We start from the raw sequence: 24,050 nt of genomic DNA, 5'->3' as shown, positions 1-24,050 counted from the left end.
AGTGTTTCCTCAGGTTAGATGAGGCTTAGGTAGAAGTTGCAGTGGGGAAGGGGCCTTCCCGTTGTTATGGGTAACACTTTGTTTTCTTTAGCATCTTTTGATGACCGCCTGGAGGATGATGATTTTGACCTCATTGAGGAGAATTTGGGTGTCAAAGTGAAACGAGGAGTAAGTGTATTCTTTGTCTTTGTCCTGGGGGGGTAAAGGAAAGCCCTTGAAATTATATCTTTTGGAAAGGAGATAGATCCAGAACAGTTTGGGGAACTTCAGAGAAGAAAAAGATGTGGGTATCATGCTGTGGAGCCCAGATCTGAGGCTTGTCAGTTTCAAGGGTGGGTCATGGAGCCAAAAGAGCATCACACGCATGTTCTTTCTAGTCTCCCTTGGCTAATATAACTAGAGTAGGAAGGTGAGAATGAGACTGAAGAGCAGGCATTCTTACAATAGAACCTTCAGATCCTGATGAGGCAGGTTTTCTCACCACCAGCAAAAGTACCGGCGTGTCAAAAAAATGTCAGATGATGAAGATGATGATGAAGAGGAATATGGCAAGGAGGAACATGAAAAAGAGGCTATTGCAGAAGAAATATTCCAAGATGGGGAAGGGGAAGAAGGACAGGAAGCCGTGGAGGCCCCCATGGCTCCTCCAGAGGAGGAAGAGGAAGATGATGAAGAGTCAGGTATGTGGCATTGGGCAGGGAAAACAATGTTTAGATAGTCATTGAGATGTCCTGGCCTCTAGGAGCAGAATAGGAGGCCATTCTTCAGCTACAGGGCCTTGCATTTGACACAAAAGTTGTTTTTTTCAGTCTTCGTACTTTTCTTACTGGCAGGAACTAAAACCATTTAGTCCTGCATCAGCCTTTGACCCTGAGTACTAAACTGTTACTTCTCTACCCAGATATTGATGATTTCATTGTGGATGACGATGGACAGCCTCTGAAAAAACCCAAGTGGCGGAAAAAGCTTCCCGGATACACAGATGCGTGAGTGGGGGTCTGATACAAAGTGGTTATAAAGGCATTGAGTATGCCCACCCGGCAAGGCACATCCTCAGCTCTCAGCTATTTTTGCCTCCCCCCAAATGGCACATCCCCAGCTCTCAACTATTTTGCTTCGGTGTCTTAGATACCCTCTGTTTGGCAGTGATTTCAGACTGTTCCTTTAAGCCCTGAGAGCTCACTTTGCATTTTAGGGCTTCTTAAAGAATTAAGATATGGGCAAGGCTCCAGCATCCCTCTTCTTCCTGCAGCTCCATGTTTATTCATTTATATTTATGCCTTCTAAATGTGATTTTTGTGGGAAAAGGGTACCTGCATCAAAGTTTACAAGTTAGAAAGCTTGCCAGGTATGGTAGTGTATGCCTGTAACCCTGGTCGCTTGGGAGGCTGAGGCAGGAGGATCATGAGCTCAAAGCCAGCCTAAGCAACTCAGCGAGACCCTATCTCTAAACAAAATATAAAAAAAAGTTAAGGATGTGACTCAGGAGTTAAACAACCCTGTGTTTAATCCCCAGTATCAAAAAAATAATAATAAAAAGTAACTTTGAATGCTTTTGCTCTGAGGAAATACAGTAATACCTTAGTGGAATATAGATCTGCCAAGTAGAGTGTTAGACCCATCTGCCCTATTGCTATTTGATTTCTGAAACTGACAGGTGCCAAAAGTGGGCTTTTTATTCTCTGATAAACAATAGTTTGGGGCTGGGGGTGTGGCTCAAGCGGTAGTGCGCTCGCCTGGCATGCGTGCGGCCCGGGTTCGATCCTCAGCACCACATACAAAGATGTGTCCGCCGAAAACTGAAAAATAAATATTAAAAAATTCTCTCTCTCTCTCTCTCTCTTTAAAAAAAAAAAAAAAAAACAATAGTTTGCCCAGAAATATCCCCTAGCTAAGCCTTTATTCCATAGTGAATATGGTTCTTTTATTTTTATTCTTCTTCTGATTTTCTTAGTTACCTGGAGCAAGTCAAAGATCTGTACAGAGTCTACATTTCTCTCCTCTCACCCACAGAGCACTGCAAGAAGCCCAGGAGATTTTTGGCGTGGATTTTGATTATGACGAGTTTGAGAAATACAATGAGTATGATGAAGAACTGGAGGAAGAGTATGAGTATGAGGATGATGAGGCCGAAGGTGAAATCAGAGTGCGCCCCAAGAAGACCACCAAGAAGCGTGTGAGCCGCAGGAGCATCTTTGAGATGTACGAGCCCAGTGAGCTGGAAAGCAGCCACCTCACAGATCAAGACAATGAAATCCGAGCCACTGACTTGCCTGAGAGGTTCCAGGTAAGAAACCACCAGCCTCTGCCTTCTGCTGATTCACCATCATTTTGAGGCCGTGAAACAATCTCATAGCAATCTGAAATTACATAACCTATTAACCCCATCTGACCAAGGTCCAGGGAGTCTAGCTCTTATAGAAAATAGACTATATCACCCTGCTCGTGGATCTTGAAATGGGGCTTTTTAGCAAATTTATGAAGTGTTTATTTCGTGACAGACAATACTGCTGGGTACTGGAAATGTGTGCCAAAGTATCACAGTTTCTCTCCAGAAGAAGTGTATGTTTTCATAAACAGGATACAAGTTAAAGTCAATCTCACCCTCTTATTTGCTACAGCTCCGCTCCATCCCAGTCAAGGGGGCCGAAGATGATGAATTAGAAGAAGAAGCTGACTGGATCTACAGGAATGCCTTTGCCACGCCAACCATTTCTCTACAGGTAGCTAAAAAAAGATAACTTGACATGAAATAGAAGTCACTTGATTAAGATGGGGGGTGTGCTCCTTCCCTGACCTATGCTTCTGTGTGCCTCATACTGAAAATGTGTGTGTGTGTGTGTGAGAGAGAGAGAGAGAGAGAGAGATTTTTTCCTAGATTTCATCTCAAATAAGGCAATCTTGTGCTATGAAACAGTTCTGTATGATAAGGCAAAGCAAGTAATGGTATCTTGCTGTTTTTTCTTTTCCTACTATAGGAAAGCTGTGATTACCTGGACCGAGGGCAGCCAACAAGCAGCTTCAGTCGAAAAGGACCCAGTACAATTCAGAAAATTAAAGAAGCCCTGGGCTTCATGCGAAATCAGCATTTTGAGGTAGCTGACTCAAGCTTTAGTAGTCTATTGGTTAGAAATTCAGTTAGAGGATGAGAGAAAAGTAGCTACCTAAGTCAAAAGGGACCCCCCTCTTCTCCTTCCCCAGATGTAGTTCCTTACTCAAGTGTTAGAACTAGCAGACTCATGAACAGAGGACAGTCTACCCTGTCTGCAATATTATCCTCCCCTGTTGGGAAGGTCATGCTTCTGACTTCAAATTCCTAGAGCTGTTAGTGAAAAAAAAAAAAAAGATTATCCTCTGGGAGAGGAGATCCTTGCAGATCTTCTAGGTGACTGCAGTCTTTTTGCTACCCTAGGTACCTTTTATTGCCTTCTACCGAAAAGAGTATGTGGAACCTGAGTTGCATATCAATGACCTATGGAGAGTATGGCAGTGGGATGAAAAGGTAACATGGATACATGGCCCCGAAGGCACTATGGGCAGGGTTGGTCACCATTATTACCAGGGTACTGTAAATCCAGTGCCCCACTCCCTGGTCTGCCTCCCTGATCTGCCGGTCTCCCCCCCACTGGATCTCTTGATGAAGGAATAGCAGCCTTGGGTCTTCAGGGCTGAGTAACAGTCCTTACTCCTGCCCTGCCCGCCCTAGTGGACCCAGTTGAGGATCCGCAAAGAAAACTTAACAAGACTGTTTGAGAAGATGCAAGCTTATCAATATGAGCAAATCTCTGCTGATCCTGACAAACCTCTTGCTGATGGCATCCGGGCTCTGGACACCACTGACATGGAGAGGTAGCACACACGGTTTGTTTCATTACAGGGAGCCCTCAGACCAAAGGCACCCCTGACCCCCAGCAATGTCACTTTGCAAAATTCATGGGTCAAGGCCTTACCCCTTAGAAATCCAACTTGTCAACACATTAAAAGTGATCTTCCTCCAAATTAACCTTAGTTATCCATGTTGATATAGAAAAAGATAAACTCTTGATTTATTTACCAATTAGAATTATCAGGTACTTACATTTGGTGATCTGTACATTTATTCCATATAGATAAAGCTATATGGAATGCAAATTATAATAAGCAAGCTTGTAGTCAGGGTAGGGATAGTGGGGGAATATATGGGATCAGTATCCAAATTATGAAGTCGAGGAGAAGACCCAAGAACTTTTTGAACTTTGCGAGATATCTGCCTCTCCTTTAATGATTTCATTTCTAACCACCACCAGTCATCTTCAGTTTGATATACTCCTTTAAGATACCTTGGTTGCACTTAAGTTATGGTCTGGAGCTTGTATATGTGTGTGTGTGTCTCCAGGTATTAGGAATTAAGGGGCACTCTAATACTGAACTATATCCCTAGCCCTTCATATTTTTTTATCTTGAGGTAGGGCCTCCCTGAGTTGCTGAGGGTCTGGTTAAGTGGCTGAGACTGGCCTAGAACTTGCTGTCCTTCTTAATAATTGGGATTACAGGCATGCACCACTAATGCAGGTACCCATCCTACTTGGGATATTCCCTCCTGAGAATTGGATGTCTTATAGAAAAACTGAGTTGAGCGATAACTGAGTAACTTTCTCGGTGATAACTGAGATCTTATATCCTTTCCCTTCAGACTCAAGGACGTACAATCAATGGATGAGTTAAAAGATGTCTATAATCATTTCCTGCTTTACTATGGCCGTGATATCCCCAGGATGCAGAATGCTGCCAAAGCTAGCCGCAAGAAGCTAAAGCGTGTAAGGGAGGAGGGAGATGAAGAAGGTGAGTACTAGAAAAGAATATGCAGGATACTTGATGGCTGTAGCATTTCCAAGGGTGCCCTTGGCTGGGTGCCCTTCTGGGCTTCTCAACATATGTCAGATTTTTGGGAGTGATTGAAAGCTAAAGCCTAACGACCTATGCATTTTCTTTCCAGGTGAAGGTGAAGAAGCAGAAGACGAGGAGCAGAGGGGCCCAGAGCTCAAGCAGGCCTCCCGCCGAGACATGTATACCATTTGCCAGAGCGCAGGGCTAGGTAACAACCAGCCTGGGCACTCTACCCTTGAGCAAGGGAGTTACCCAAGAGGAGGGCTAGTGGGTAGGAAGAGGAAAGGATATCTAAAGTCAATCACCAATCCATTGCCAAACCAACCTACTACAGGGTCCCCATAAGCACTTTCCCTCCCACCTACCTCTACTCTATGCTAATGGTCCATCCTCTCCCTGAATTCCTGAAGTCATGAGAAATTCACACTCAGAGGAAGAATCTGTCCTATTTCAGATGTCTAATAAAAGCTTTTCTTGTGCTTAAAGTCAGTTTTTTAAAATATTTTTTAGTTGTAGTTGGACACAATACCTTTGTTCCATTCATTTATTTTTATGTGGTGCTGAGGTTTGAACCCAGGGCCTCACATGTGCTAGGTGAGCGTTCTACCACTGAACCACAATCCCAGCCCCTAAAGTCAGTTTTTTCATTGTTCTTTTACAAGTCCAATTCTGCTCATTCGTGGCCCTTTTAAAGTCTGGTTCCCACAGCAGCTATTCTGGACTTTGAAAGCTAAAAGGCTTATCAGTCCAGGTGCTTCCTTACATTTTACTCTCTTGTTTGTTTTGTTAGATGGCCTGGCCAAAAAGTTTGGGCTTACTCCTGAGCAATTTGGGGAGAACCTCCGGGATAGCTACCAGCGGCATGAGACAGAACAATTCCCGGCAGAGCCTTTGGAGCTGGCCAAGGATTATGTTTGCAGGTAGGCATGTAACAGGTGACTGGTAGGACAAGAGCCTGAGGGCCAAGACACCGTTATCCTTCAGCTCCACTGTTTTCCCCACAGCCAGTTTCCTACTCCAGAAGCTGTGCTGGAAGGTGCCCGCTACATGGTAGCACTACAGATTGCACGTGAGCCCCTTGTCCGGCAGGTGCTGAGGCAAACTTTCCAGGAGAGAGCCAAGTTAAATATAACCCCTACCAAGAAAGGTAGAAAGGTGAGCTGGGCAAGGGGCTTTGATCCAAGATTTGGCTCTGCTCTCTGTTTGATCAAATTGAATCTTGTGCCTTCTGTTTAGCTGTGCTGTCTGCCTACAAAAAGTGGCAGTCTTTTTTCTAAGGGTTAGGACCTGCCTATCCATAGACTAATGATTCCCTCTCAATGTATACAGGATGTGGATGAGGCCCACTACGCTTATTCCTTTAAGTACTTAAAGAACAAGCCTGTTAAAGAACTGAGAGATGACCAGTTCCTCAAGATAGGCCTGGCAGAAGAAGAAGGACTACTCACCATTGACATCAGCATAGATATGAAGGGAGTAGAAGGGTAAGCAGAGCCCTAGTCTGGCATCTTTCAGGAAGACTGATGGAAGCAGGGATGCCTCATGAACCACCATTTCAGAATTGAGCAAGCCATTGTCCCTGGCTCGCTCAGTGTTCATGGACGTGTGGGTGTCACCTTTATCCATCCCTTACATAGTTTGTATCTCTCCCCAGCTATGGCAATGACCAGACATACTTTGAAGAGATCAAACAATTTTACTACCGAGATGAGTTCAGCCACCAGGTGCAGGAGTGGAACCGGCAACGCACCATGGCCATTGAACGAGCATTACAGCAGTTCCTCTATGTGCAGATGGCCAAAGAGCTCAAGAATAAGTTGCTGTCTGAGGCCAAGGAATATGTCATAAAGGTGAGGATATAAGCCTGGTGTGGTGGCATACTCCAACAATCCCCACTACTTGGGGCTGAGGCAGGAGAAGCCAACTTAGACGACTTGGCAGGACCTTGTCTAAAAATAAAAAATTTAAAAAGCCTAGGGATGTGGCACAGTGGTAGAATAATTGCCTAGTATGTACTTGGCACTAGGAAAAATCCCTAGTACCATATACACAAAAATAAATAAATAAAGACTTGTCCATTCTCTGTAGTTATATGATTTATCTAATAGAACTAAGAATGAAGGAATCCCTTAGTCATCCTGTGGCCAATGTAGAAATACTGAGGCAATGTACCACATAATCTCAGAGACAGTGGAAGCAGGGCGTGTGAGCTCTCCATCTTCCTCCCTTTGCCCACATCAAAACATTCTTGTTTGTGTCACTGTCTCTGTGCACTGCCTTGTCTCCAAAAGCAAAATATGCTTTTGGGTTGTAAGTCTGCATAAAAAAGTAGGAGCATGTGCACATAATGAATGCACTTCTTTGCATATGTGTGCTCTTCCTTGGCACACTTGGTGACCCTGATGACTAATGTGTGTCTCCTCCCAGGCCTGTAGCCGGAAGCTCTATAACTGGTTGAGGGTGGCGCCCTACCGACCAGATCAGCAGGTAGAGGAAGATGATGACTTCATGGATGAGAATCAAGGGAAAGGCATTAGAGTCCTAGGCATTGCTTTCTCCTCTGCCAGGTACCTAACTCTTCCTTCTTGCCTGCTCTGCACAGTCTCTTATCTGGCTTTTCATTTTATTCTCTTTTTCATAGCTTTACATGACTGAATATTGCTCTGTTCTTTTTCTGGGGGCTGCAGAGATCACCCTGTGTTCTGTGCTCTGGTCAATGGTGAAGGAGAAGTGACAGACTTCCTCCGGCTGCCCCATTTTACCAAACGGCGAACTGCCTGGAGAGAAGAAGAGCGGGAAAAGAAGGCAAGTCTCCAGGATGGGGGTTTGTTAGCAAGTATACATCCTATAATTCAGTGGGATAAGTGTTAAGCAGCATTCCCTGCAAGACCCTGATTATCTCTGATCTGGTCACTGACTTTACATCCTGAGATCATTCTCATTCCATGGGCAGTAGATGGCACTCATGTTATCTGATTCAGAATTTTCAGAGACCTTGTGTGCTTCTGGGCTGCCTTTGTTACCTCTTTTCTCATTAGCATCTAGGTCAGATTGTTCCAGGAGCTGAAAGCCACTGGGACATGCAGCCAAACTTTTCCCACTTTATCCTTTCAACCCTTCTTTTGCTAGGGAAAGAGGATTTAAATTCATCTAGTTGGTATATTTCTGAATTATTTTTTCTCCCATAACAGTATCTTACAATTTAATTGTCAGAGCCTCATTCAAAAAAAAAAAAAGAATAACAAAAGCTTATTTAAAATTTTTTTTTTAAATCTTAAAATGGAAATCAGAACATCAGCATAGTCCTAATAGGCCATGATTTATATAAATAAGGCCCAAGTGTATTTACACCACACCCCAAGTTTAAGTCAGAAGTATAATAATCTTAAGAAATATTAACACATGCTTAGTATTCAAACAAAAGGCCCCAAACTCCTTGTCTTGTGTTCTGCTTATATAGCATGTGACACCATGTCTAACATTGAACATCTATTTTAAGAAGGACAAAGACTATTTAGACACTTACCCCGCTGGGCATGTAGTTACACTGGAGACCATCTGAACCTTGCCCAGCTATATTTGGGGGATGACGGAGGTATTGAATTATTCTACCTAGGAAATTAAGAGGTATTGGAAGGTTGGGAGCAGCCCAAGAAAATGAGGGCCAATGGCTAAGTATTAGTGGGATATGGGTTTTGGTTCATAAAAAAAGAGAACAGTTTTCTACCTCTCCATTCTTCAGATCTGGCCAAGAAAAGGAGAGATGTACAACATTTCTAGAAAGGAGGAACAAAATGACACTAGAGTTAGAAATCCAGGGACTTATGGAATGTCACCAATGAGAAGTTCCCTGGGGCTCAGATAAGCCTGCTTATCAATCTCATTATCATGTGCCAGATTTTGCTTTTTGTTAACACTGCTGCCCCCCTTCACTGTGTTATACTCAGATTTTCAGCAGAAGTCACACCAGAGTGGGGCACGGTGATACCTACCTATATAATCTCAGCGGCTTGGGAAGCTGAGGCGGGAGGATTGAGAGCTCAAAGCCAGTCTCAGCAAAAGTGAGGCACTAAGCAATTCAGTGAGATCCTGTCTCTAAATAAAATACAAAATAGGTCTGGGCATGTGACTCAGTGGTCAAGTGCCCCTGAGTTCAATCCCCGGAACCCGAAATAAGAAAGAAAAAGTTATACCAGAAATGAAATAGGAAGGCTGGGGTTGTTGCTCAGCGGTAGAATGCTTGCCTAGCATGTGTAATGCACTGGGGTCAATCCTCAGCACCACATAAAAAGTAAATAAACAGAATAAAGACGTTGTGTCCATTTACAACTAAAAAAAAAACTTTAAAGATAAATAAATAAAAGAAACGAAATAGGAATCCACAAAAAACTATAGGATATCAAGGTGTCAGGAAGTTAAGACATAAGAACTGTAATAGGGATTCCACATCTTTGTACTGAAGAAGAGGAGACATATTTCCCATGTTGACCTTTTCAAGGGGTCCTCACCCAAAAGAGGGCAAACTCCAATTCTTTGTTTTCCTTGATAAAAATTAGGACCTGAGTGGGTGGTGGGGAAGAACTAGGGCCAATGGCTAAATGTTGGGGGGAGATGGGTTTTGGTTCACAATAAAAGAGAACAGTTTTCTACCTCTCTATTCTTCATATCTGGCCAGTGGTTACTAATGTCATCAGAGTGAGTTCTAGTCAGTAGAAGGGTTAAGCAGACGCAGGCTGGCCAGGTGTGTGGGAATGGATCCTTGATAGCAACTTGGACCAGATGTTCTCTGAGACTCTTCTAGCTTTTGCTGTTCTCCAGTCTTATAAGATCTCAAGCTACATAGGGAGAAAGAACTACCTGAAATCTCCATGCTCAGAGCCAATTAGCTCTGATTTTCTTTCAATCCAGGCTCAAGACATTGAAACCCTAAAGAAATTTCTTCTGAACAAGAAGCCTCATGTGGTGACAGTTGCAGGAGAGAACAGGTAGAGGCACTGGGCTAGGCCTGGTTGAAGGCCATGACCAAAAGTAACTCATCTCTTATGGTTGAATTTGGCATTTGCCTATAATGATTAGAGTTTTTTGATATCCCCAGGGGATATTGTTCCTTTTTGTTTTTAAAGCTCTTTCCTCCTCACCCCATCCCAGATGAGAGACCACCCATTCCTGAGAAAATATATCCATTGACCAATATTCCTCATCCCTTCAGGGATGCCCAAATGTTGATTGAGGATGTGAAGCGCATCGTGCATGAGCTGGACCAGGGCCAACAGCTGTCTTCCATTGGGGTGGAGCTGGTTGACAACGAATTGGCTATTCTCTATATGAACAGCAAGAAGTCAGAGGTAATGCTGCAGCCCCACCCTTAGGGCATACCCAGATAAGTGCTATTAATCTCAAAGATATTTAATAGGAAAAGAAAGCCCAGCTCTGATAAATACTTTTAAAATAAGATTAGTACTTTTCTTTTTAAAACACGAAGTCTATATTTATTGCCAGGTGCAGTAATGCATGCCTGTAATCCCAGCAGCTTGGGAGGCTGAGGCAGGAGGATCATGAGTTCAAAGCCAGCCTCAGCAACTTAGTGAGGCCCTAAGCAACTCATTCTTTATTTTAAGACTCTGTCTCTAAATAAAATACAAAAATGGGGTGGGAATGTGAGTTAGTGGTTAAGTCTCCTGGGTTCAATCCCCGGTACACACACAAAAAAAAGAAAGATTATCGCACTCTACCTGTTCACTTAACATTTGCAGAAGTTTTTCATGTTGCCAGTTATAGTTCATTTGGGGAGCCCCTGAGGTTAAATTGGTTCTAGGAAAAAGGGTCCTAGAAGAGAAAAGAAAGTGGCTTCAAGCCAGAATGGTTTGGATTTCCTCTTGGTGGTGGTATGAGGGGACTTTAAGGCCCTGCTAACCCTCATTTGACTCTAGGCAGAGTTCCGGGATTATCCTCCTGTACTGAGACAGGCAGTCTCTCTGGCTCGGCGCATCCAAGACCCTCTGATAGAATTTGCTCAAGTGTGCAGCTCTGATGAAGACATCCTATGTCTCAAATTTCACCCCTTGCAGGTGAGTAGATTTGACAGGCCGGCTAGTTGAGTAAAAAAGCACAGTAACCTTATCCCTGCCTGCTGTATGTCAATAGGAACATGTTGTGAAAGAGGAGCTGCTGAATGCCTTGTACTGTGAATTTATCAACCGGGTCAATGAAGTTGGGGTTGATGTCAACCGTGCCATTGCTCATCCTTACAGCCAGGCCTTGATCCAGTATGTCTGTGGCCTGGGACCTCGAAAAGGGACCCACCTCCTGAAGGTAGGATTGGGTTAAATTAGAAAATTCAAAAATTACCATTTCATTACACATGAAGACATATTTATCAGTATGATTTGACAGATCAGGAAGACCATGGTCAGAAAGATAAAGCATCTTGTTCAGAATCACTCAACTAGTGAGAGTTACCACTTCAGACCCAGGTGGCCAAAGCTATCTTCTTCACTACTGTACTCTAGTGGCTCATAGAATAGATGGCCATAAGCCATGATTTGAAAGAGGAGAAAGCAAAGGAATGCTAGACGTGAATCTCAGGATAGTGGAATAATTTTTCCAGTGGGAAGAAAAAGCATTTAGCATTTTTTGATTTTCAAAAGTATTTGGTAATATTCTTTTCCTTAAGACAGTACATATTGTGTCAAACTTTCAAGTTTGCTAATTATAGATAGTCTGATGGGTATAATCTAGTTCATTGAAGAAATGATTTTAGTGGTAGATAATGTGGTTTTATGTTTAGATAGATATTGAGTGGGGACAGAGTTCCTTTGTGGAGTCATGGAGGGCTAATAGAGAGACCTGAAAGTAAACTAAGGAGGTGGGGCATGCTTACTGTCCTGGCTTACCTGAGTTCTCTCCCCTAGATTCTGAAGCAGAACAACACACGCCTTGAAAGCCGCACCCAGTTGGTCACCATGTGCCACATGGGTCCCAAAGTCTTCATGAATTGTGCTGGCTTCCTCAAGATTGACACAGCCTCCCTGGGGGACAGGTGATGCCCTCTGCCTAGATGGGCCAGAGGAATTCCCTTTGGACTTTGATTTGGGGTTTCAGGGAATTAGGGCTGCCAAAGGGCCCCAAGACATTTAAATTAGGAAATGTTTTAAAGATAAAGAGTCTTTATTTGGTCAAGAGCCCCTGACCTATGGAAAAGATCAGCTCAATTATGTGAGGCTTTTTTCATGTGACAAAAACATAAAAGGTCCAATTTAGTTTATAAATTAAGGATAGAAAACACAGATTCTGTTCAGTGAACACAAACTTATTTTGTTATTATGGTTTGATGCAGCCATATAAGGGTGGGAATAGCAGGGGCAATGGAAAAAGTGTGGGTATGAACAGATATGGAAGGGGGAGAGAGATTTGTTATGTTTTAAGATGATGTTATTGAGAGAAAGTTCTATTCACTTGGACTTTGGACTTCACTATTGACCTCTTCCTCTCCAGAAGTTATCAACTCAGTCTTTGGAGGATCTTTTCCACGGGCACATAGCTCCTCATTCAGTAATGGAAGTCAGTGGGGAAATAGGCTTCAAGTTCTAAAACTTCATTTTCCACTCAGCTTTGCTGTAACACTCCACGAATAACATAGGTCCATGTGAGTGCACGGGCAAGACCAGCCTGGGAAGGCTTTATGGGGGAAAATAGCTGTCAGCAAATTCTCAGAGGTCTTTTTTTCCCCCTTCTTGTTTTATCTTAAGACTCATATAAGTTCATTATATAAAATTCAACATATATAAATATTATGCAGAAAGTGGAAGTCCCCCATAATCCCACCCCCCAGAAATAACTACCATAACAATTTTTATGTATATTATAGTTTTTCTAAATTTTATTTTTGCTATGCATTTACTAACTACCCATTTACTACAAAAATGGGATCATATGGTTCATAGTGTTTTGCAGTGCATTTTCACTTATCAGTATATCGTGGCCATCTTCCCATATCAGCACACATAGATCTACCTCATTCTTTTTAATGGCTGTATGGTGTTCCATCGTATGGAGGTGCCCTGATTTATTTAACTAGTTCCCCATTGGTGGACATTGGGTTGCTACTAGAAGCTTCTCCTTCTATATCCTGCTCCTTTTCTGCCTTTCCTTTAGCACTGACTCATACATTGAAGTCCTTGATGGTTCTCGTGTCCACCCTGAGACCTATGAGTGGGCTAGGAAGATGGCCGTGGATGCCCTGGAATATGATGAATCAGCTGAGGATGCCAATCCTGCAGGAGCCCTTGAAGAAATCTTGGAAAACCCAGAGCGACTCAAGGACTTGGACCTTGATGCCTTTGCAGAAGAACTGGAGAGGCAGGTAGGTGAAAGTATGGAATACCTGGCAGAAAAACCCATCACAAGTGGCCAGAGAAACCGTACGTTAGTAGAAGGCAACCTTGATCCTCTATTATCCCTGAGTATGTGCTATCAAGTCTCTCAAGGAAAGTTTTAGCCTGCTTCTTAAGGAGCCACAGAAGTCTTTGATGTTGGTAACTATAATTATGAAGAGCAGGTAGGAATTATCAGGGTATCATCACTACAGTTTCCTTCTAGGCCTCTTTCCTCCTTTCTGACTGCAACTTTGCATTTATCTGTTTTACACACAGGATTTCATGAAGCATTTTCAGTACACAACAGTGCCCCTTGCCTAATTTTGGAAACTTCCTTTAGCCAGGCATGGTGGCACATGCCTATAATCCCAGCTACTCGGAAGTCGGAGGCCAGAGGATTGAAAGTTCAAGATCACCCTAGAAATCTTAGCAAGACCCTTTCTCAAAATAAAAAATAGAGCTAAGCATATGGTACACACTTGTAATCCTACCTACTACTGGGTTCTAGGCCAGCTTGGGCAACATAGTGAACATAGTAAAACCCCATCTCAAAAGGAGAAAAAGAAAGTAACCTTTACTAAATGTCTAAAAGAAAGAAGAGAAGAATCCCAGCTAGCCTACTCCCTTCATTGCCCTGGCTTAGGTTGGGGAACAGTTGCAAGGCTTTTCCTGATGAACATCTTCCTTAGGGCTATGGCGACAAACACATCACATTATATGACATCCGGGCAGAGCTGAGCTGTCGGTACAAGGACCTCCGAACAGCCTACCGCTCTCCCAACACCGAAGAGATCTTTAATATGTTAACCAAAGAAACTCCAGAGACTTTCTACATTGGTAAGTTCTGGGGCTATATTTTTTGTTGGGGAGGAGGATACGATGGAGAATGAAAGAACAGTTACAGTATACATCAAACCAAGCAGTGAAAGCAGTGGTTCCATTAGAACAAGGCAGATCTATACTATAGGTGGGGAATACCAGAAAATCTTTTAAAATAAAGTAGGAGCCGGGAGTGGTTGCGCATGCCTGTAATCCCAGTGGCTCAGGTGGCTAAGACAGGAGAATTGCAAGTTCAGAGCCAGCCTCAGCAAAAACAAGGCGCTAGGGATGTGGCTCAGGGGTTGAGTACCCCTGGATTCAATCCCCAGAACCCCTTGCTCCTGCCCCGACCCCACCACCAAAAAGAATGTAGGGGTTTGGGGCTGGGATCGTGGCTTAGTGGTAAAGCCCTCATTTAGCACGTACAAAGCCCTGGGTTCAATCCTCGACACCACATAAAAATAAATGAATAAATAAAATAAAGGTATTGTGTTCAACTACAAGTGAAAAATAAATATTAAAAAAATAATAATAATGCAGGAGTCTGACATGGTGGCACACACCTATAGTCCCAGCTACTCAGGAGACTGAGGCAGAAGGACTGCAAGTTAAAAGCCAGCCTCAGCAACTTGTCAAAACGCTGTCTAAAAATAAAAAATAAAAAGAATGTAGTTCAGTGGTAGAGTACCCCAGGGTTCAATCCCAATATGGCAAAAGAAAAAAGGAAAAAAAGTTCTGTCACTAAAAGGTTGGTGGGAAGGAGTCACCTCTCCTGTTTTCACAGTCTGTTACCTGTTCTCTCCTTTGCCTCCAGGAAAGCTCATTATCTGCAACGTCACTGGCATTGCTCACAGGCGTCCACAGGGTGAAAGCTATGACCAGGCAATCCGCAATGATGAGACGGGGCTATGGCAGTGCCCCTTCTGTCAGCAAGACAATTTCCCTGAACTAAGTGAGGTATAAACTGCATTGTTATCTTAATTGTAATCATTGGGCTTCTTTAATTGAATGGCTTGATCTACAAAGGAATCAAAAATGGTATTTTAGATCATGCTTTTACCAAACAAGTACACAAAAAAGAAAGCAGGGGTAGAGTATATATAGGTGTTTAACATGAAGTCCCTCTATATGCTTCTGAGCTATATGTTTTCCTTTATTCTGGAGCAGTCACCTAGCCTTTAACTCTTGTCTCATTCTCTGATCAGCTCATTCCACCCTATTATGGAAGTAAGGATTTGCATTTCTTGCCTATACGGTAGTCTTAGCATCCCCATACTTTCTTGTTAGAAGGTATCTGTAGGGTTGGGGATGTGGCTCAAGCGGTAGCGCGCTCACCTGGCATGCGTGCGTCCCGGGTTCAATCCTCAGCACCACATACAAACAAAGATGTTGTTTCCACCGAAAATAAAAAAAATAAATATTAAAAATTCTCTCTTTCTCTTTAAGAAAAAAAAAAAAGAAGAAGGTATCTGTAAAAACTGGGTGTGATGGAATGTGTCTGTAATCCCAGCAATTTAGGAGACTGAAGCTGGAGAATCATAAGTTCAAGTCTAGTGTGGGCCTAACCCTTTCTCAAAGTAAAAAATGAAACGTGCTGGGGATCAATTTCCAGTACTGCAAGAAAAGAGAAATCTATGGTTTCTCTTAAATATTTATATTATCCATAGGTTCAGTTTTTATATTCTCAACATTTTTAACTTTTCCCCATATTCTTCTAGACGTCATCTGCCTTTCTGATGTCATTAAAACTACCCAAAGACTTTTTTGGGTCTTCATATACTATTAGGCAGATTTTCTCAATTTTTACCCAATAGAAGAAGCTGATATGATTCATCCAAGGGACAACCAAAGGATGTCTGGTTCACTTAGTGAATTGTTCTGAGAAGTCTGACACAGACAATTCTGATGCTTGCTAGGGCAGAACACAACAGGAGTGGCCTTGGTTGGAGCTAGAGGGTTGTAGATTAGAGAAGCATGTCCCATGGCACCAAGCATCAGCTATGAGTCAAAGAATGCTGTAGATGTTACAGTTGTGTCCTAGCAGGTGACTGAGTCATGTTTTTAGACCAGTGCCAGACCTCAGTGGTGAAATAAATTATAGCACCCCTGAGTGCTCTTTTCTGAACATGTGAATCTTAATAATGAACCTTCTCTCCTTATGCTTCTTCAGGTCTGGAACCATTTTGACAGCGGGTCATGCCCGGGCCAGGCCATTGGTGTCAAAACCCGGCTAGACAATGGTGTCACTGGCTTTATCCCCACCAAATTTCTTAGTGACAAAGTGGTAAAGCGGCCAGAGGAGCGAGTGAAGGTAAATGATTGGCCTAGGGATATAAGACAGTTTTTAGCCACCCCAGTTAGACTTACTTTGGGCTATCCCCACGTAAGCTCTGTTCCCAGTGGCTATTGGTAGAGAGAGTGTCAGGGAGAATTTATAACTAGCTTGCAGAAGCCAGGGTGAGAAGCATCTGAATGAGTAGCAGCTTTTGTTCACTGCTTTTGTGCAATTCTGCCTGTTGTCAGCCCTTTCAGAGAGTGTTCTTTTCCATTTTGGGAAACTGCAGCTTAGGCAGAGAATAGAAAACAGGGCCCAGCATCATGTGCTGCAAAATAGAAAGTCTCTGCCTGTTTCTCCAAGGCCAGGCAATACTCCTCTGGGAGATGGAAAAGGAAGTGTGGCATAGCCCATGTACAGAGCACTTCTGGGGTTTCACAGCAGAACCAGAGAACACAGAAGAAAATTTCAAATGGTTTCTGCCCAAGAGGATTGGAAGTAAATTTCTAAGTTCTTTAGGTCTTAGTATTATCCTGCCATAGCTACCATTTATTACATACCCACTAAACATCAGCACTCCACATTGGTGTTTGCTCTCTCTAGTCCTACAACCTGATGGGAATTTTTTTTTCCCCCCAAAGAAATTCAGGTGTCTTTTCAAGATCATCCAGTCAGTGACATGGGTAGGGCTAGATCTGCCTAGTTCTCCGGTTTTTTTTAAGTGTTATAAACCGGGAGATGTTTGGGCTCAGAAGGGCTAGGGAAAAACATTCCTAATAACAAATCTTAGAAGATTTTCAACATGAGGAGGGCCATGCAGAGTGACTGATAATAGGGCTCACAGAAAACAGCTATTACTTTGCTTCCCCTCCAAAAGGAAAAACCCTAGGAGCAGTAACCAGCCAATTTCATGGAAAAAGGGAAGAGTACAAGTGACAGGATAGATTCCAGCAGGCTCCAGTTGTTTTTCCTGCCTAGAGTGGGAGGGGCCGTTGCGGGCTTGGCCTATAGGCTGCATAGCATGCTCATCCCCTAACTACTCCCCTGCCATTTAGTAGCAGGCTGTCTTTGAGCAGGTCCCACCTTCCTGCCTGGACTTTGGTTTTCTCATATGTGAAGTAGGGCATAGGGCCAGATAATCTTTGTCCCTTCCAGCTCACATATTCTGTGGATGTAGGTGGGAATGACTGTTCACTGCCGCATCATGAAGATTGACATTGAGAAGTTTAGTGCAGACTTGACCTGCCGTACCTCAGACCTTGTGGACAGGAACAATGAATGGAAACTGCCCAAGGACACTTACTATGACTTTGATGCTGAAGCAGCAGACCACAAGCAGGAGGAAGACATGAAACGGAAGCAGCAACGGACCAGTGAGTGTGCCTACCACCATACCCTGAGTCTTGGCAGCAATGCTGCTATAGGACTCAGGCCACAGGGTGCATGTATATCATTGTCCCAATAGGAGTGGGGTCTCAGCTTCAGGATACTGAGGTCTGGAGTCATCATGAAAAGGAGTCATGGGTAGGAATGGAACCCAGAGTCTCTTGGATCACATTTTGTTTGTAAAGGCTTGTAACTCTCAAAGCATCATTGTCTCAGAATCCCAGGAACCCAGGCTAACATGTCATTCATATCAGAGAATTCAGGCCCAGAAAGGGTGAAAGAGTTTCAGAATCCCATTGAGTCAGAATCCGGTGTGTCCCATTGCTGCTACCTCTTATCCCCATCACCTGATCTGTACTTCTCTCCTGCCCTTTCCAGCATACATCAAGCGAGTGATTGCACACCCATCCTTCCATAATATCAATTTCAAACAAGCAGAAAAGATGATGGAAACCATGGATCAGGGTGACGTGATCATCCGACCAAGCAGCAAGGGTGAGAACCATCTGACAGTGACCTGGAAAGTCAGTGACGGCATCTACCAGCATGTGGATGTGCGGGAGGAGGGCAAGGAAAATGCCTTCAGCCTTGGAGCTACTCTTTGGATCAATAGTGAGGTGAGAGCCACACCCGGCCACCTGCAAGCCCTTCCTGGTTACTTTCACCTGATAGTTGTAACTTGGATGCATCGCACATAATTTAGCTGTAGAGCAGCAAAACAGGAGGTGTTTGGTAGAATGAATCGTTTTATTGGTTTTTATGTATTTTTCCCTTCCTTCCTATCCTCCACATTGTAGAATAAACTACTTGGAGAGAGCCAGTGAGGAAGCAGAGATAACAGTATATGTACGCATACACATACCAGATTTCTTGTTCCTATATTTAGGAAGAGAAATCTAGTGATGTTCCCTGTTTTTTCAGTCAGGACCTAAAGGACATAATGCCCATAAGCCAGTGTGTCTGGACATGATTCAAAACTATGGATTAGTCAAGGGGACCTTGTAGTGAAGTGAGGCTTTGGCAGGACCAGAAAGCCCACCACCTGCCATGGTTTTTATTTAGGGTGAATTTGATGAAAGGCCAGGAGTCTCACCTCTGAATGTGACATGTGGGGCCTTTATCTTCTTCCCTCAGGAATTTGAAGACTTGGATGAGATTGTTGCCCGCTATGTCCAACCCATGGCCTCCTTTGCCCGGGACCTCCTTAACCACAAGTATTATCAGGATTGCAGTGGTGGGGACCGCAAGGTGAGCCCAGGGGCCTCTGAGGGATGGCACCTTACAGGCTCTTAAGGATGTATGCTTTCCCTTCAGTGTAGGGGATGCTCACGTGGTAAAGGAAGTGAACATATATATGCACCAGACATTTTGTACCAAGCATGCTGCTGTCCCAACCTCTCCCCCTCATTTTACCCCCAGAAATTAGAGGAGCTGCTCATCAAAACTAAGAAGGAGAAGCCCACCTTCATCCCTTATTTCATCTGTGCCTGCAAGGAACTGCCCGGCAAGTTCCTCCTGGGATACCAGCCCCGGGGTAAACCCAGGTGAGCACTGGTGCTGAGGAGGTGCTGCCGCTGGGGTCCACAGACAGGCTAGAAGGGAGTTGTATCCCACTGGTTCTGCCTGCCTTTCTCCTCTTATTTGTTCAGAAAGGAGGTGGAGGTTGGAGGTGGGGAGTAAGGGTGATGATTTAGAGACAAAAAAAAAAAAAAAACCTGAGAAAGACATATTCATCATCACTGAAAAAGAAGTTTCCTTCACCTCACTTCTTTGCCAAAGAGCAATGGGCAACACCAGGCACTCTCTGACCTGACTGGCAAGACTGGAGTAGCACAGTGGTCTCCTCTCTCCCTGCTTTACCCTCCCTAGGGCTCTCAATATACAGCACTTGATGCTGCAATGTATTGACTCTTTCTTGTGCCCACACTGAAGGTGTGGGTCAGGAGCATTTCTGCATCTCCTGCTGTGCTCCCATCTATACATGACTGGCAGGCTGCCTTCCTCAAGGCATCCTTTACTACTGTGTCCCTCTAGCTCTCTTTAAACCTGAAGGATAAATGGTTTCTTTAGTCTGCTTTGTTTAGTCTGTTGCACATGCTGGTGAGCACACCAGCCTTCTCTACACAGGCCCTGCCCCATCCTCCCCTTGGCTCTCCACCCAGATATGGACATTTCTGCTCTTATGCCCTTACTGACCACATGTGATGCACTGCTTTGACTGTATTAGTGGGTCTCATTGGCCAAGTGATAAAGAGCCCTACATTCTAGACCCTACATTTGGACATATCCAGAGTGTCATGCTCCTTTTCTGAGAAGCCATTTCTGATTTCACCAACATGCCTCCAGAAGATAGCGGGCAGGGCTCTGGAACTAAAACTGTTCCATGAAGAACAGTTGAGCAAGCTGGAGACATATATCTAGAAACATATTTGGTGTGATAGCTTCCTGTGGACTCCTTGCACATTCTCCTTATGTGACAGAGTTCACACTTGGAGAAGATTTAGTAAGCAGATTTCAACTGAGTTAAGTGAGAACTTTGCCACACTAAGCATTATCTTTGGGCGGTTGAGAAATTCTCCTTGACCGAGTATAACCTGTGTTTGGTGTTGTGGTAAGCTCATTTAGTCCTTAGATCCACCCTGTGGATTTCAGTGCTGTTGTCTTCATTTTATAAGTGAAGTAGAAACTCAGGTTTAGTATCTTGGTATAGCATCACTTAGGTAACAAGTGGCAAAGTTCAAGTCAGAACTGAATCCAGAGTCCCTCCTTTTCTCTTCCCCCGCCCCCAGTACTGAAAATTCAACCCAGGGGCACTCTACCACTGAGCTACATCCCCAATCCTTTCCAGCCCTTTTATTTTTTATATTGAGATAGGGTGTCATTACATTGCCCAGACTGACCTTAAACCTGGAATCTTCTTGCCTCGACCTCCCAACCAAAGCCCTTCCTCTTAACCACTTTGCTGTTCTTGGAAGTATCCGATAAGGACAGATTAACCACTTTCCAGGAGCACTACAGAAATTCCCACACTTTGGTACCCAGGAAAGCCCCATCTGCCTAACATTCTGTGACCTCGGTCTCACCCTTACCTTCACACTGCAGCTCATATGTCATTCCTCCATTAAACTTTCCTTCACAGCCTATATGCAGCACACAGGGGCTGCTGACTCCTTGGCCTTGACTGCACTCTGCTATGTGTAGCTCCCCTCACAGGATCAGGAACAGGCTTTGTCATCTCTCCTTTCCCCCAGCACCCATTCTGGCTACTTCACATGGTGGACATCTGTTCTGGTCATTCTCTCATAGAGGGCTGCAAGTGGAATCTGATATATGTTTCCATCTAAAACCCCAGGATAGAATATGTAACGGTGACTCCTGAAGGATTCCGGTACCGAGGCCAAATTTTCCCAACTGTAAATGGGCTCTTCAGATGGTTTAAGGATCATTACCAGGATCCTGTGCCAGGTGAGTTCTGGTGTCTCTTGACTTATAGGGTATAGTTGGAGGAACATGACTCAAGTGATCACTGGCCTCTAGGGGAGAGGGGAAGGGTAGGCTGTCATTGCAGCTGGGAGCAGGAATGTTATAACAGCAAGGTTCTCCAATGGGCCTGTGCAATTTCCCCTTCACCTATCTTAATACCTCTTCTAGCCCCTGAATTAGGAAGCCAGAAATAGGTTTCTGGATGGACATAACTAACAATAGCCATTTCCTTACAGGCATTACCCCCAGTAGCAGCAGCAGAACAAGGACACCTGCCTCTATCAATGCTACTCCTGCCAACATCAACCTTGCAGGTGGGGCACTCGGGCCTGGGTCTATGAAAGGGCTGGAACCAGAGGAACTTTCACTTTTTACATGCCATCCTTGTCTTTATGTGCTTACAGATCTGACACGGGCTGTGAATGCCCTACCCCAGAACATGACTTCGCAGATGTTCAGTGCCATTGCTGCTGTCACAGGCCAGGGACAGAACCCTAATGCCACCCCAGCCCAGTGGGCCTCCAGCCAGTATGGCTATGGAGGCAGTGGAGGGGGCAGCAGCGCTTACCATGTACGTGGCTTGGGGAGGGGTTATCTATATGGTGTGGGGAATAGCAAGAGGGAACAGACATCTTTTACCAACCCAAGTCCTATAGACACCTCTGGCTGTGCCCACCACAAAGGGCTTCATATGCAGAGACGGCTTCCTTAACCTTAGGAATCATTACCAACAGATGTTCCTTTTCCCTAGCCCACTTGACTGGAAAGGGAATAGAGGGGACCTGACCTTTCAACTGGGTCCTTTGAGATCTTGGGGGAACCCTCAAGCAACTAGAATCCTAAGGCCTTCAAAACCAGTGGGCCTCATGTGCCATTGTCAACCCTCTTGCCTCCTTCTGCTTCTTGGAATCACATGCTGCTCAGGGTTGGGTCACCTGGGAAGCTCTGTTTTGAGCCCATCCTTTCAGCTTGCCAGAAGTTCACAGTGACCAAACAGGCCCAGAGCCCATCCCCACTTACTGGTCCACATCTTTCCAGGTATTCCCAACACCAGCTCAACAGCCAGTGGCCACACCACTAATGACCCCCAGCTACTCCTACACAACCCCGAGCCAGCCCATCACCACACCGCAATACCACCAGCTCCAGGCCAGCACCACCCCACAGTCTGCCCAGCCCCAGCCCCAGCCCTCTTCCAGCTCCAGGCAACGGCAGCAACAGCCAAAGTAAGTATAAGGTGGAGGCACAGGGCAGGTTATTAGAAGGGACAGATGTTGTCTTGAGTTGTGGGCTTAAAGTCCCTTCTTTCCATCTCCCAGGTCCAACAGCCATGCAGCTATCGACTGGGGGAAGATGGCAGAACAATGGCTACAGGAGAAGGAGGCAGAACGGCGGAAACAGAAGCAGCGGTTGACACCTCGGCCCTCCCCAAGTCCCATGATCGAAAGCACCCCCATGTCCATTGCTGGCGATGCCACCCCGCTCCTGGACGAGATGGATCGGTAGGGGGCCTGCTCCTCAGACTCTGGTTACCTCTGAGGCTTTGAGGGCCTGGCCGCCCACTGCCTCACTCCCTGCCCATCCTTTTTTGTCCATAAAATGGCGTTAAATGACATTTTCTTTGGTTGTTAGCCTGGACAGGTAACAGGCTAAATGTCCTTGTGAGCTTGAGCTCAGTATACGCCAGGCAGCAGTTAACCCACGCCAGACCCTCATTAACCACCTGTCCTAGGACCAGGCTGGGAGGAGGGTATGGTGGAGGAGAGGGGAAGATGAGGATGAGAGTGAGCAGTTTTGTATTCTACTCCCTACAAGCCATTTTGAGCTTCTGCCCTCACCTGACTTTGGGCTATGATAGGGTACCAAGCTCAGCATGTGTGTCTCCCCCAGCTCTTGTGGGGAGAGGGATGCTATTTATTCATTTTGGGCAGGAGGGAGAGGAGGGAAAGTATTTTTGATCTTGATATCAACATCTTTGTGGCTCTCAAAGCAGGATTGCAGGGGACATAAAGGGAGCAGTGTTAACCTGCTAGCCCCTGCCTGGCTGACCTTACCCACCTGCTGCTGCCACATTTCCTGCCTGTCATTTGAATAAACAGTGTTTCTACACAGCACTTGCTGAACCCTCTCTCTCCAGCTCTCTGCTCTTCGAGGGATGGCTTTCAAAGCAGTTTGGAGCTCCAAGGGCTCCCCTGACAACAACTCCTGATACATCTGAGAGGCAGTTTCATAGAAGAGCAGGTAGCCTGTTCAGTCTGCCTGAGGTCACATTCCTCCCCCGTTCTGAGCCCTGTAACCTGTGCCATCCCTGCTGTCTTAAAACTGGCTTTGCTTTCTCTGAATCCTACCTCATCAGTCTGCTATAAGGACCAAGCTGGGGCAGTATGAACTGCTCAGCCCCAGTGCCTGACACCTCATAAATGTCAGTTTGCTGTTACTCCACTTGAACAGCTTCCTCACTGGGCCAGAGTCTTCTCTGGCTTATAGATAAAAGGCCACAAGTAAATCTGAGTTTCTCAACTTGAGCCCCTGCAGCTCCCTCTATTCCACTTTCCTAACTAGGCCCTGGTCTCTGACAACCTCTAAGCAAGTCAGAGATTTCTGCCCCAATATGGGTCCCCAACTCATCTGTTTATAGTCACAAAGGACCTGGAAGTAGGAGCTGGCACATTCCAGAAGAGGCCATTTCCCATCGTCCCCTCTCCCCCCACTAATTGGGACCAGCCAGCCAGTGACTCTTGTCCCTTCCTACATTCCCACTGCCATTTTTGTTCTGTGCTCCTGATTGCCCTGTTTCTTCACAAGGGCTTCATCTCACAACTTTGAGTCAGTGCTGAGAGATGGAG

At 44.8% G+C, this 24,050-nt stretch overlaps 1 protein-coding gene across 1 annotated transcript in view; it reads left to right on the top strand.

The window, feature by feature from the left end:
* Nucleotides 1–23,318, top strand: part of Supt6h (SPT6 homolog, histone chaperone and transcription elongation factor) — a 33,560-nt gene extending 10,242 nt beyond the window's left edge. The window contains exons 4-37 of the mRNA XM_027924550.2: nt 92–168; nt 488–680; nt 902–986; nt 2,014–2,287; nt 2,622–2,723; nt 2,979–3,095; nt 3,413–3,502; nt 3,707–3,849; nt 4,673–4,821; nt 4,976–5,074; nt 5,657–5,786; nt 5,871–6,021; nt 6,196–6,350; nt 6,521–6,716; nt 7,294–7,433; nt 7,554–7,671; nt 9,775–9,851; nt 10,076–10,211; nt 10,797–10,934; nt 11,011–11,178; nt 11,778–11,905; nt 13,021–13,228; nt 13,931–14,078; nt 14,875–15,017; nt 16,231–16,371; nt 17,513–17,708; nt 18,100–18,338; nt 18,856–18,969; nt 19,141–19,265; nt 21,074–21,186; nt 21,441–21,518; nt 21,609–21,775; nt 22,243–22,430; nt 22,524–23,318. Coding sequence (XP_027780351.1) covers nt 92–168; nt 488–680; nt 902–986; nt 2,014–2,287; nt 2,622–2,723; nt 2,979–3,095; nt 3,413–3,502; nt 3,707–3,849; nt 4,673–4,821; nt 4,976–5,074; nt 5,657–5,786; nt 5,871–6,021; nt 6,196–6,350; nt 6,521–6,716; nt 7,294–7,433; nt 7,554–7,671; nt 9,775–9,851; nt 10,076–10,211; nt 10,797–10,934; nt 11,011–11,178; nt 11,778–11,905; nt 13,021–13,228; nt 13,931–14,078; nt 14,875–15,017; nt 16,231–16,371; nt 17,513–17,708; nt 18,100–18,338; nt 18,856–18,969; nt 19,141–19,265; nt 21,074–21,186; nt 21,441–21,518; nt 21,609–21,775; nt 22,243–22,430; nt 22,524–22,710 — 4,913 coding nt within the window. The 3' untranslated portion in view covers nt 22,711–23,318. The remainder of the gene's footprint in view (nt 1–91; nt 169–487; nt 681–901; nt 987–2,013; nt 2,288–2,621; nt 2,724–2,978; nt 3,096–3,412; nt 3,503–3,706; nt 3,850–4,672; nt 4,822–4,975; nt 5,075–5,656; nt 5,787–5,870; nt 6,022–6,195; nt 6,351–6,520; nt 6,717–7,293; nt 7,434–7,553; nt 7,672–9,774; nt 9,852–10,075; nt 10,212–10,796; nt 10,935–11,010; nt 11,179–11,777; nt 11,906–13,020; nt 13,229–13,930; nt 14,079–14,874; nt 15,018–16,230; nt 16,372–17,512; nt 17,709–18,099; nt 18,339–18,855; nt 18,970–19,140; nt 19,266–21,073; nt 21,187–21,440; nt 21,519–21,608; nt 21,776–22,242; nt 22,431–22,523) is intronic.
* The last annotated feature ends 732 nt before the right edge of the window (nt 23,319–24,050 follow it).

The sequence above is a fragment of the Marmota flaviventris genome, chromosome 17, assembly GCF_047511675.1.
Source record: "Marmota flaviventris isolate mMarFla1 chromosome 17, mMarFla1.hap1, whole genome shotgun sequence".
Classification (NCBI taxonomy): Eukaryota; Metazoa; Chordata; class Mammalia; order Rodentia; family Sciuridae; genus Marmota; species Marmota flaviventris.
This window is presented reverse-complemented; position numbering and strand designations above follow the sequence as displayed.